Source organism: Gopherus flavomarginatus, chromosome 7 (assembly GCF_025201925.1).
Source record: "Gopherus flavomarginatus isolate rGopFla2 chromosome 7, rGopFla2.mat.asm, whole genome shotgun sequence".
In the NCBI taxonomy this organism is placed as follows: domain Eukaryota; kingdom Metazoa; phylum Chordata; order Testudines; family Testudinidae; genus Gopherus; species Gopherus flavomarginatus.
Genome location: NC_066623.1, coordinates 8,573,499 through 8,587,199, shown reverse-complemented (window position 1 = coordinate 8,587,199; position 13,701 = coordinate 8,573,499). Strand labels below are relative to the sequence as shown.

Sequence of the window (13,701 nt, the reverse complement as noted above, 5' to 3'; positions counted from 1 at the left end):
TAATTGTAAGGAAGTATGTACATTTTAGAGTAGAAAAATCAAATCCCTAGTTATACATAACTAATTATATTCTAAACTTGTTTGCAAGGAACAAGGATGATAGATTTCTTTAGGATTTTGCATTTGTATGTCATTATTAACTCTTAATGCAGTGATGTATGTGAATATAAATTATTGCACTGGGTTATATCTACACTACAAGTGCTTCAGGGGCAGTGCTGTAATGTAGACACCTGCTACAGCGAGGAAACGGTTTTCTCCATTGCTGTAGTGAATCCACCCCTTCAGGAGAGAGTAGCTAGGTCAACAGAAGAATTCTTCTGTCAACCTTGTGGTGTGTATCCTGAAACTTAACTACATCTCTCAATGGTGTGAATTTTTTTCATGTTCCCTAAGTGACAGAGTTTGATTTAAGTTTTAGGTGTAGACCAGGCCTTGGTCAGCAAGAGGAGGAAGTACAGCTTGTTGTTTTGTATTGGTGGCTGTGTACAATTCTAGTTTTGATACCACCCAATAGGGAGAAGGAGGAAGCATTACCAATTAAGTTATTAAATGTTGAGACCTTAAGATGTCACATTACTAGATAACAGAAAAATCTGTTTAAAAATTATCAGAAGGGATACCCTTGAACCACTGACCAGCTTTGTGTCCGATACACTTGACAGAAGATTCTTGAATAGATTATTCTGAGGTTTAAATTCCAAGCAGGATCAAAGGAATGGTGCATTTTCTCATGCTTTGTGGTGGTTAAAAAATTCCTTATGGAAAAATCCTATGGAGGCATCACACTTGTGCTGCTTCAGTAAGGTCTATAGGAGCAGCCTTTGAGGTATAGAACATCCCTTATCAGGTCCTCTGACAGATCCTCCAGCTTTAAAATTCACATCCCCTTTCTTAAAACTTCCATCACAGCCCATAACAAATCCCACTTGTGTTCCTCTTCCACCCTGTTATTTCATAAGTGAATGTTCCCTAGCATGGGATTGAGCCTGCCTTTCTCTTCTGGCAGGCTTAGTTTATTTGGTGAAGAACTCTTGGTCTGAAATGTGCCCCAACTTTGTGTCAGCTTCTGCACTCCTACTTTTAGGACAGGGACTTTGCCTCTATCCATTATTCTGCTGCAATGTGATCCTGTGCTTCTATATTGGGCATGTAATAATTATTTTCTTCAATTGGCCAACTTACCTCACAGCACAGGCCCTCTTCTGAATTAACCTAGATTTTTTTCCCTTAAGGTAGCCATTTCAGCCTCCAGGGTATCCAATTTAGGAGGGTTCCAGTATGAAGCTTAGTCAGCCCCTTCTCATGCAGAAACCACTACTGCTCACTGTTCTCTTCCTTTACTCTGAGATGGACCAGTGGCTTCTCCCTTGACACAGCTTGTGTCAAAACTTTATCGCTCGAGGAGCATGTTTCTTTGCGCTCCTGCAAGCCCACAAAACCAACTGGAACGTGAGTCAGTTTACCAGCCTTCTCAGTTTTTTTTTCTGTGCTCTGTGCAACAGAACCAGTCATTAAGTCACAGGTAATAAGAGGGCAAACTAACCTGTGTGCTCCATGTCTACAGTCAACTCAAACAGCTGAGCCCGAGGTCTTGTTGCACTGAATACCTGTGTCTCTTTTTGTTGCTTGCAAGACCCCCATAAGATGTCACTTCTGCTTCTTGAGCACTGCCAGTCACCTCTGCAGATCTCTCAACTCAGGAATTGGTATTCCAGGAACAGTGATTGGCTCTATCTGGTACTAAATTCTCTGGAATACCCTCTCCACAGCTCTCAGTGGACTCTCATTGGCTTAGAAAGGTTTGGCAGATGATTGCTCAAGCTCAAGCTCTTCGGCAGACGATTGCTATGCATAGCCAGGTCACTAAACTGGCATGGCCTTCCAGATAAGCCCCCAATGTCCACCTCTTGTGGGTTATTGTCTCTTCTCCCTGCACTGGACTCCTTCAGCAACAGCACTTTTTTTTTATTTTTATTTTATTTTATTTTTTTTTTGGTCCTCTTTAGCAGTGTCATCATTTCCTTCTACAACCCTCTTTCAGTAGGGCTGCATACACTCAGCAGGCAGCTGCCAGCAATAGCCTCTTTCCTCTCCCATGACTCCTTTTTATCCCCCAACATGCCCCACTTCCGATCACTTGACTCTGTCAGGTGACTTTACTCATTGCCTTGACTTGGAGGCAAGCCAAAACTAGCATAGGTGCAGCTGACCTCCTAACAAGACAACTCACCCTGTGACAACTCCGCTGAAACTAGTCATCAAAAAGTATCTAATGGCCTCTTCCTGGCTTTAGCTCAGAACCAGTATTTTCCATCATCATCCTTCTCAACCTGTCAGCCACCTTTGACAGAATCTACCAGATGCTTATTTATGATACCTTGTTCTTGCTTGGCTACTGTGACTCAATCCTCACCTGGTTCTGTGACCTCTCTAATGGTTCCTCCAATGTATCTTTTGGAGGATCCTTTCCAACCCCCTAAAATTCAGATTTGTTTGGTTTTCAAAAGTTGTTTTTGTTTTGTGTCTTGGAAATACCAGTAGTAATCAGATTTGTTCCTCCCTGGTTTTGCTGGAGCACTTTTTTGTAGAGGTCTTGGGTATTTTGAAATCACACCTTAGTGGAAGGAATGGTCACTCTGAATCTTGAAGACAAATATTTATCTTAAGTGCTAATCAGCCATTAGTCTTACAGCTATTGACAAAAGCAAAATTGAGTTGTCTGACTAAACTTCTCCATCTCTTAACTGCTCAACTTTCATCCTCTTGTAGCGTTTCACTAGTTTTCCAGTAACCAAAATCTTCCAGAGTAGAAAAGTCCAGGCTTCATAATGTGTGATGAGACAGATAGGCCCTACACTAGCAAGGAGAGGGTTAAGGAGAGCTTATGAACCCAGTTGGCCTCACCCTGCTACACTTGCATCAAATGTCAGGCATGGAGAGGGGAGTTAAAAGTAGGAGACCTAGCCCCATTGCAGACCAGAGACTGCGCTAGCTTGGTGGCCAGATAAGCCAGAATGGATGACCAGACCGTGGGGGATTGGCAGAAGCTCAGACTGTTTGAAGATAAACCTAAGTAGAAGGTGAGCTCCCTTGGATGACTCTGTTTTGAGTTGTGGTTCTTAAGTTCCAAAGGAATTCAACGCCCTGGAAAGGACGGGACTGAAATGTGACTTGGCCAGAGGGCCAAAGCACTTCTACCTTGGACTGTATGGACACAGTCACATACCTGCAGAGACCCACAGCTGGGTGAGTTGCACCCTGACAGGCCACATGGGGATGCCGCAGTTGCAGCTTGTCACAAATGTAAACAACAAGCAGAAACTTGACAAAAACCTTTCAGGTCTTTATGCCATCATAAAGCAGCTCAAAAGGGGAGGGGAACCACACATTTTCTTTTTTGCAAGTCATCTTTAGAATCAGAATATCAGGGTTGGAAGGGACCTCAGGAGGTCATCTAGTCCAACCCCCTGCTCAAAGCAGGACCAACCCCAACTAAATCCCTAAATGCCCCCCCCCCCCGGATTGAACTCGCAGCCCTGGGTTTATCAGGCCAATGCTCAAACCACTGAGCTTTAAGGGTGTGCTGTCTTTAGCTTCTATTGTTACATATGTTGAGTTTCTAAAAGTGAGTTCAGTCAGCCAAGCTTCTTTCTCCTTACTTTCTGTTAGACACCTTTTCAGTAAAAGTAACAAATATTGGCAAATCCTCACCTTCAGAGCAGGTCGATAGCCTTTTTATTCAAAATTACATCTATTTTATACCTTAGACATGCTTTACAACCTATTACAATTCAATTGAAATGTTCCACTGACTACGTAGTAGCATGTCAGTAGAATATTCTAACTCAGTGTAAACTCTATTGAATATTTTTTTTCCAATGGAAATGTCTTTCATTTTCTTTAAAAAACCTTATCCCAATATAGGCAGCAAAACATGGGATGTTTGCATTAAAACTAAAAGGGAATATTGTCACACTTTTTTTTTACTCAAATCAGACTTGTAAAATGGTTAAGCTTATATGGAAAGTCATTCAGACATATATTGCCCAATTTTTTAAAAAAGCTATAAAATAAAACCACACTACTGATTAGAAATTTTTAAATAGCCATTTTTATTGAGACCCAATAAACTCTTACTAGATCTGCTGCTGATAATTAAAATATTATTTCTGATGCTGTGCTGACATTAGAGATGCTGGTAAACAAAGGCTATGGCAAGTTTAACTTATGACTGTGTTTCTAACACTCTCAGAACAAAGGAGGAAATCAATTCTTGGCAAATGGAATATTACAAAATTGGGTTTGGAAACAAGTAGTTTTCAGACTTCTAAGATAATGTTACAATTAAAAGTATGAAAGAGCCCTAGGTGGCAGATGGGATTGGTAACAAGATATCCAGGCTCTGTTTCTGTGCTGCACCTGCAGTAGCTGCTCAAAAAGAAAGGGGCAAAGAAGGATTTCTGCCATCTTTGCATCGTCCAAGATTCTGGACTGCTTCAGATGCTGAAATGGCCCAGCAGGCATAAGTTACAGCAACTTCCAGTGGCTCTAATTCACAGCAGCCCATGCTGAGCTCCCTGTGGGCTGTGGTATAGCCTAGAGTTCCCATAATATGATGTACTATTGGCCAAACCCAATCTGACATTCTTCCTGTGCTGGTGCTTGAGAGCTGGGCTGCTTATAATAGCTATATGCTTTGACTGGCCAGGGAGAATTCTCCCTGGCTCCTTACAGTGTACTAATGGCCCTTGTACACTGCTTGATATAGGGCTGAAGCTTTTTGTAGCTCATATAAAATGAGTTTCTGGTCCCTTATTCTAGCACTTCATGGCTAGCCTTTCACACTACAAACACAGTCTCTCAATAATTATTTGTTACCCTTTTTGACCATCTCAACAGAAACAATTGAATGAATATGGAGAGTGTCAACCTTACAGGGAAAGGTTTGAGACATTGCTGAGCAGCAGAGTCTGTAGTACAATTGTTCTGTGAATGGAATACATTAGGAATTTCAATCTCCAGTATAGTCTAGCACCTTCCACAAACATTAATGGCCTAATTTTCAGAGGTGTTAAGAACCTGAGATTAGTTATATATTATAGACTTATAGAAAGAGACCTTCTAAAAACATTAAAATGTATTACTGGCACACAAAACCTTAAATCAGAGTGAATAAATGAAGACTCGGCATACCACTTCTAAAAAGGTTACTGACCCCAGTGCTAGAGCATGAGCACTTTTGAAAAATCATGCCATAGATTCTGTCCAAGTAAATTAAACATATTATAGGAGGTGCAGGTAGTAATGCCTATAGTTAGTTGCCTTACACTTACCTTTATAATACCATCTTTTCAGTTGCTTAAAGTTTAGTTAAACTTTAACCATTCAGGCAGAAATGTTAAATGCCAGATGTCTGCATTTAAAAAAAAGAAAAACTTAAGTATCAGCTGGTTTGGGGCCACCCAGCTGGCTGGCTGTAGAGATGCTCCTGCAGTGGGCGGTGTGGCTGTCCCCAGGGCTGCCTGAGCAGCTGGCTCCGGGGCCAGATGCTTGGGCTGCCCTGGAGTCAGCCACACTGTCACTGGCAGAAGTCGTGGAGGTCTCACGGAATCCATGACTTTCATGACAAACACTGAGCCCTAACCATGATCCTATTTGCCACCATACTGTGAACCATCTTGGAGCTGTAGGAGTTGAGCAAGAATTTCCCTGCAATTGCTCCTCCTGGCAGCCAGGAGGAGCTGTGGCATTGAACATCATAGCTGAAAGCAGACTTTCTTCTGTACCTGCAATGTTCATCCTGTTGGTGGCCAGGCAGCAAAGAGAAGTCAGCTTCTCTGGAATGGAAAGGAGCCAGAGAGAGGGTAGGGAAAGTTGCACAATCCAGAAGGGATAGGACCTGGGTTTAGGGAACTAGATAGGAGCAGAAGGTGGGGAAACAAGAGCTGAGGGTTGGATAGGTGCAGTGAGAGATGGTATCCTTTTGTTCCAAGCCTGTCCCCAGTAGAGCACGATCTCCTGAACCCAGAAGTCTTGTCTCTAATCTTGTTCTATCAGGAAATATTTGTAAAACCCACTGGCAGAGTGTGTCTCATTCTCTTCTAGTGGCTGGTCCTCAGAACATAACAGCTTGCTACTAGTACCAGATAGTCCATTAGTCAGTGCACATGATGGAGCATGCTTTGGGGATGAATCAAGGTTTGTAGTGAATGATGCTGTTTTCTGTAGTACCCCTGCCTCATTTGTTTACAGAAATTGAAAGATGCATAGTGAGTGAGGCAGGAATACAGATAGAGAAAGGATGGGCTCATGATTAAGGAAGATAAGTGCCTTTCTGGAGAACTGGATTCTATTCCTGTCTCTGCCGTGAAGTTCCTATGTGATGTAGGGCAAGTCACTGAAAAGTCAGCTTTAACAGATGGCCACTAAATGTCTGATCTTCATTTTCTGGATGCCCAGTATGGTACAGTTGGTACCAAATTTGTAGATGTGCCAAGTGCTCACAGTTGTGTGTTGAATAGATATTTTACCTTTAAAAATGCTGAGCACTCTGAAAAATCAGGCCCTAGGTATCTTAAGTTGAGCACCCAGCATGACTGGACACTGACAATTTTGGCTTTAATTTCCATGACTCAGGTCTGCAGCTGTAAAATGGGAATAAATAATATCACCCAGTTTCACCAGGGTGGTGTGAAGATAAATGGATTAATACTGCGAAGCGCCTAGATACTACAGTCAGCACATTTGGAAATTAGTAAATTTGTATTCAGCGGAAGGTTTGAGTGGGATCTGTTCAATAAAACCTGGGGTCACGCACTGAAGGATGATAAAAAAAAAATATTAAAAATTGAACTGCCCCTTCACAGATAGAGGCAAGGTGCGATGGTTCTTGGGGTACTCAGGAGGATTCACTATGAATCACCCTTGCTTCCAGCAGGAAGGAGTCTGTGTGATTGCTGGATGTCAGCTACCTGACACCACCAGCATTTCAGCCACTTAGCTCTCTCCTCTGGACAATGTCTGTCCAAACTTCACCTTGCACATTAACAATAACTGCACTCCAATCCTTTTGAATTGCATCCCTGTGATATCCCGCCCCTGACACTGGCTACTCAGAAATTTCAGATCCTCTGCATCCAAAGATGCAGTGTACTGTACCCAGTTTTACCTTAAACCACAAAGCAATTGTGAGCACGTAAATAAATCTACTGTTGTTTTAGTATAAGAGCAAATAAAGATTTAACTAGAAGTGAAAGAAAATGAATGGAAATAAAAGCTTTCAATACCAAATCTTAGGATGCAAACCTGGGTTTACACTTATCAGTAGTTACCTTTCCTATATAATAAAGTAGGTTTCCCCAAAAAAGTTTAGTCTTTTGCAGAGCTAGCTGGTTTCACAAGAACCAAGACCCAGATGTTCATAAAAGCACCCAGTTTCCCCATGACATTTCCTTAGTGACAAAATCCAGAGTGCTTCTCTTCCTTCTGTGTTATACTGCAAATAGCCTTTTGTTTCTACTCACAGCCAGGGTTAAGTTCCGTCTGTAATGTTCCCTTTTCATCTCCAAGATGTTTCAGTTGTTTGGTTGTGCCTCTGATGGTTTTCCGTGGATAGTTTTGGGAGGGAGCAATGCTAGTCAGTTGAGCCTTGCATTACCTGACCTGCTGATTAGGGAGGAGTAACAACTCCCTCCTGCTTGAATAGGCCATCGCTGCGGCACATCACCTCCTGGTGATTAATTTCTAATCCAAGTCCATAAAGCGTACTTTGAATATAAAAACAGTATTCCTTAAATATTACCCATACATGCATATCACCAGGATTGAGTCTTGACAAGTTATGAGCTTCCTCTAGATAATTCACATAATATCCCTTTATGAATAAATACCTTCCAAGATACACGTTCAGTGTAATGAGTTTGTTGGGTTTGAGGTGAGAGTTGTTTACAAAGAAGAGGGGACCCTCTACCAAGGGGGTGTCTCTGTTAAATAGGAGAACCATTTCAAATTATCAAGTGAAACAAAAGGCAAAGAATGCATCGTAGAGCAGTTTGTCAGTGTATCTTGATGACTGTAAATTAGTTTTACTGAGATTCTTAAAGTACTACTAACTGTACTGTGGTGTATATTTAGTAAAAATACTGTAAATAAGATTTCACTACAATGAGCTCTATTACATCTTTTTCAGTCCTAATAAGTAAGACTAAGATTTTGTCTCAGATATTTTTAGTAAAAGCCATGGACTGGTCATGGCAAAAATAAAAATTAATGGAAGCTGTGACTTGTCCATGACTTTTACTAAAAATATCCGGGACAAAATGGGGATCTGCAAGTCCCCCACCATCTGAAGTGGGGCAGCTGTGGGGTACCCCTGCCACCTGCAGCTCTTGAGATCCCCCCTACTACCTGTGGGGGCTGGGAGCTGTGGGGTGCCCCCACCATCACTAGCTCTGGCGGCCCCCACCGCCCATGGCGGCCGGAAACTCAGGGGTTCCCCCGTTACCCATGGAAGCCGGGAGCTCTAGGGGCAGCAAGAGCTGGCGAGGGTACACCACAGCTCCCTGCCCCCATGGGTAGCGAGGGACCCTGCAGTTCCTGACCATTGCAGGCTGAAGCCAAGGAGCCATGTAACTTCCACTGACATCCATGACAAAATCGTAGCCTTACTTATAATTATCTGTTTCTCAAGCCTTTTAAGTTGATGAGTGGAAATTTACTGATAAGCGCAGTAAGCAGAATGTAGACCCTTGCTAGTTAAGGTGTAGTTGTTGTTGCATTCTGTCGGGATTGACTGCTCTTTTTTAGTTGTCTTCCTCTCCACTAATCTTTAAGAAATAATAAAATGAGTAGAACAGAAGGTTGAAGAGAGCCCCCATCTGCTGCTGCCTCTCCAGTAACTGGTCTCTTTGTATGCTGAAAGTTTTACCAGGATTTTGGGGACTTATTTTGTTTGCTGAGTTAAGGAAAATAAAAGTAGGTTGAAGAGTCATTGTCTAGTAAAGATACGTAGAATGAAGTAAAGGGCTGTTCATTCATGTTGTGGCATATTTTCAACCTCTTCATTGGCAACAAATATAGTTGGGGAGGGAGTTTCTTAGACACCATCCTATCAGATCCCTTTAGTATGTGGCTCCCTTGAAAGGGCATGGATGCATCCACCTTTCATTGCTTTTCAGTGACTATTTTAAAACTAAAGGGGGGAGGTGACTCTAAAGGGGGTCCTAAACTACTTGCACACCCTCTCTGGGGAGGTTTCACAGCTGTTTCTGCAATGCATCAAGAGTATTCTGCATTAGGGAGACTATACTGGCACAGCTACATTGTCATAGCAAACCTGTAGTTTAGGTGTAGCCTACACTGATGGAAAGGGTTTTTCTGTTTGTGCAGGAACACCACTTGCCTGAGTAATTGTAGATGCATCAACAGAAGTATTCTTTCATTGACATATCCGCGTCTGCACTCGGGTTAGGTTAAATCTAAATCTTCCCATAACTCTTATTTTTAAAGCACTCTGTTGTTCCTGTTCTGTGTGGGCCTTCCTGTACGTATGGTTTAGATGGTGGGCTTCTTGATGCAGAAATTTCTGTATTTTTGTATTGTAAAAGAGCAGAGAGTACTATTGGCACTTGACAAATAGTTAATAATGATATTGCATGGGATGGCTTTGTGCTCATTGAAAGAAGTGGTACATAAATTCTCTGGTAAGCTACTTGACCTGATTTACGCAGTGTGCTATGGAATATTTTGCAGCACCTTAGAACTTCTGCATAATCTTCAAGTAACTTCAGAAAGTATCTTTTAAATTGAGTATCAGAGGGGTAGCCGTGTTAGTCTGGATCTGTAAAAGCAGCAAAGAATCCTGTGGCACCTTATAGACTAACAGACGTTTTGGAGCATGAGCTTTCGTGGGTGAATACCCACTTCTTCAGATGCATGTGGTGGAAATATCCAGGGGCAGGTATATATATGCTAGCAAGCAAGCTAGAGATAACGAGGTCCGTTCAATCAGGGAGGATGAGGCCCTGTTCTAGTAGTTGAGGTGTGAAATTGAAATCAGTTCCATATTCTTGTAGCTTGTTTTGGTAATAAAATAAGCTAGGATTGTTTTGAATTTATGCTAACAAAAAATGGTAATATGCACCTTTCTGGGGTGAAGCTAGATAAGCCTTGGACAGTGGTTCTCAATTTATTTACTGTTGTGGGCCGCATCCAATACTACCTGTATTGCCCTGAGGATGTCACATGGGCCACAGCTCTGTGCTGATTGGGCTGCAGGTTGAGAACCACTGAACTAGGATGTAGTGTGGGATTCTGAAACCAAAGAGGATGTGCTTCTGTTTCCTTCCTCCTTGGGGAAGTGGCAGTGAAGGGGACACTAGCACTTTAACATTTTTTTTTTTTTTGAGGAGTGTTCCTTGACACAGCAATTCTTGCCAGCAAACAGCTGATCTACAGTTTCCCGTCCCTAAATGCACACCAATGGATGTCATAAAAATGGAGAAGCACCTTAGTCATGTTTGTGTTAAAATTAATAAGCAGTGAAATAGTAAAGTGTTTATTTCTTTTATTTTTTAATTTCCATTGGAAAATTTCAGTGTTAACACCTGTTCAGATGGATGGAAAAACCCCTGCATCACGTTTAATTATCTTTTCATATTCAGGCAGGCAATATGTAGTGGTTCAGATTTGAAAAGATACTTTCGCAGCATAAATGAATTAAACAGAAAAAAGCTTAACCGTTCTCTGGCATGGTGGATATTGTGGTCATTTATGAATTGTAGAAAAAACAGGGTTCTGGTAACTTGTGTATTAACGTTTCTCTTTCCATTTCACTTAATAGTTACTCTGAGAAACTATTGTTGCTAAAAATTCTTGAAAATACATTATGAATAAGTGCAGACATCTTCATTATTCTAAACAGTATCAGCCAGTTCAGAAAATTGCATAACGCTGTTTGAAATACAAGCCTGCCCTTTTCTTTGAACCACTTAATACTTTAACACTTAGACTGCTTATCAGTGGATTCAGGATTTTTAACATAATAAAAAATAACATGGAAGCAGGTAAAATGCAGGGATGTTGGTGTCAGCACAGCTGTGTGTGCTGAGTAGTTGTTAAACCTGAGAGAACAAGATGACAACTTTTGAGTTGTCTTGTTTAAACATATTCCTATTGATACAAGCCAAAATACTGAAGAACTTTCTATTCCTGCATTCTGTAACAAGAGAATTTCACTGCATTCTAGCAAGACCCTGGCTCTAGCAGGCTTTGTGGGTTTGATGGGAGGGTTTGCATGTGATGCAAGGATTCATGAACATTGGTTCATCTTTGTGAACCCATTCATCCTCAGGATGATGTCTTCCTAATTATTTTACATTGTGCCTGCAGGTCATCTTAGGCCTGATCTAAATATACAGTTTTAACCAGTTTGACTAAATATAGTAATCCAGTTTTGTTAGCAAATTTAAGTTAAATCAGTATTGGAAATTCTTAAGCTGATTGCAGAGCATCCACACAAGGGGTTTGCACCATTTTATTAAATCGACTTGCTTACAATTGATGCAATTTTTGTGTGTAGACTGGGTGCAGTTTTTATATGGAGGCTGGACCACCTTCAGCTATTGTTAGAAGTTGTAGTAGCATTTGTTTTTTTAGGCCGGACTGTTGTCTGCCTCTCTCCCTCTACCTCCCTCCCCCCGCCCCCCCCGTCCCCCACAGGGAGGTTTGTGACATGACAGAAAAAGAGTTGCCTCAGACTGAAGAGTTGGATAGTACATGTAATTAACATGACATACTCTCTATATAAAAGTAGTTATTTAAAGGAGGAATCTCTCTATCTAGAGTAAAGGTAATACATTTGTTAAATAGAATAATATAGCAAAGTGTTATTTTTCTGTTCATTTCAACAGGAATGCCCAAAGAAAAGTACGATCCACCTGATCCACGGAGGATGTACACAATTATGTCCTCAGAGGAAGCAGCCAATGGAAAGAAATCAAATTGGGCGGAGTTGGAAATAAGTGGTAAGAAATTGAGGAATAATGGTTATGTGGTGAAATGAGAATTTGATTTCAAATTTGAATACTCATACTAGCCATTGGATAAACTTTTCTCCTGTAGATATTCCCTCACAAGTAAGCAGGGTCGGGCTACATAGGCTTGGTATTTGAATAGGAAACCTAAGGAATACCAGGGAGTTACAGGAAGTTGTGGTGTTTATTTGGTAGGATTCATTCTTCCCTCTAGTAGATTGATGCCCAACATGGTACTGGGAAATGCTGTGCGACAGTAGATCTCCTCTACAAATAAGAAATAAAATGAAGGTTGTGACCATGTTGTGTCAGTAAAGATTCCTGTGCACTTTACATGGGTCTTAAGAGTGTTTAAATCTGGTGCCTTGACCAAAATTTAGCAATTGCATTCTATCTGCCTGAATTTTAGGTTAGCTAAATTATGCTTTGTTTCCTCTCCTAAGCTGTTTTATGATAGTGCTGTTTGACAGGTCACAGCTGCTGCATTTGAATGGCTGATAAGGTATTCATGTGCATACTTAATATTTCCAGTTAAAGGACCTGATCCTGCATCTCTTACTTGAAGTCAGTTGGAGTACACATGAATGCCCAGGTTTTTGAGGGCCTGATTCAGGAAAGCATTTTAGCATGTGATTAAGCGTTTTCCTGAGTAGGGATGCTCTCCTGAATTAGGGCCTGAGTAAGTGTTGTAGGGTCAGACTCTGCCACCAAAATGATAGTACCTTTTTACTGTGGATACTTTGGGATCTCTTGGAATGAAAGGTGCTATACAGATGTAAAATTATTATGCTGGAGCCAGTCATAACAGCATAGTTAATGTTGCTGTAGAAGTTTTAACAGGAGCTTTAAACCTTTGTTTTATGAAAATTTACAAAAATGGCAAAACACAAAACAGAATGTAAACTTTGAGTTCTGTTTGAATTTTTCATGCTGGTTTGATACAGCAAATTCCAAAATTACCACCCCTCCCCCCCTTTAAAAATTTTTTTCACTGGTTTTATCTTTTTCAGACCCTTTTGCAGGAAATAGAAAACTCTAGGATCTGTGCTTTGGTCTACATGTTGCTCTGTATGTGCAGATTAATCCAGTATCAGTTATTGTTTGTCTCTCAGTTGGTCACTTTTTCTCCATTACTGAAAAGAAATGTGCTGAGATGTCCTTGCCATCTTTAGCAGTAACAATATAACAGGTCCCATAAGCAAAACCTTCCTCATGTGTGACTATGATTACACTACAGTTTTTCCACTAGAGATCAGTCTGCGGTACACTACAAATGTTTGTAGCCTAGAATAAACAATTTAGCAGTACCCAGACTAGTTTTTACAAAGATATTAACTCTAAGGGTTTAATTCAAGGTTTTATATAGATATAGATGCACATAAAATATACTTGGAGACAAGTCCTGTGTGTGTGATATTATCCCACCAATCCCTTGTTGCCTGAGGGAAAATTTTGAGTTGATCAAGAGGAGAGCATGAGTTGAAATCTCACCTGTACTGGCTGCCGTTTATATTCCATGAACTGTTCTATACTGTCAGTTGAACTTACCTGGAAATCACTATTGAAAGTTTAAAAAACATTGAATTTTTTTTAAATATGTATTTTCCTTTCAAATTGTATTTCTTTATGTACCTCCATGCAGCCAGGATTTTTATTCCTGGCAAGA

General features: G+C 40.9%; 1 protein-coding gene across 4 annotated transcripts in view; it reads left to right on the top strand.

The window, feature by feature from the left end:
• CNOT6 (CCR4-NOT transcription complex subunit 6) overlaps nt 1–13,701 on the top strand; it is a 47,454-nt gene that overhangs the window by 11,663 nt on the left and 22,090 nt on the right. For all 4 annotated transcript variants that reach the window (XM_050961562.1, XM_050961561.1, XM_050961560.1 and 1 more), the window contains one exon: nt 11,913–12,026. In XM_050961562.1, the coding sequence (XP_050817519.1) occupies nt 11,915–12,026 (112 nt within the window). In that variant the 5' untranslated portion in view covers nt 11,913–11,914. The remainder of the gene's footprint in view (nt 1–11,912; nt 12,027–13,701) is intronic.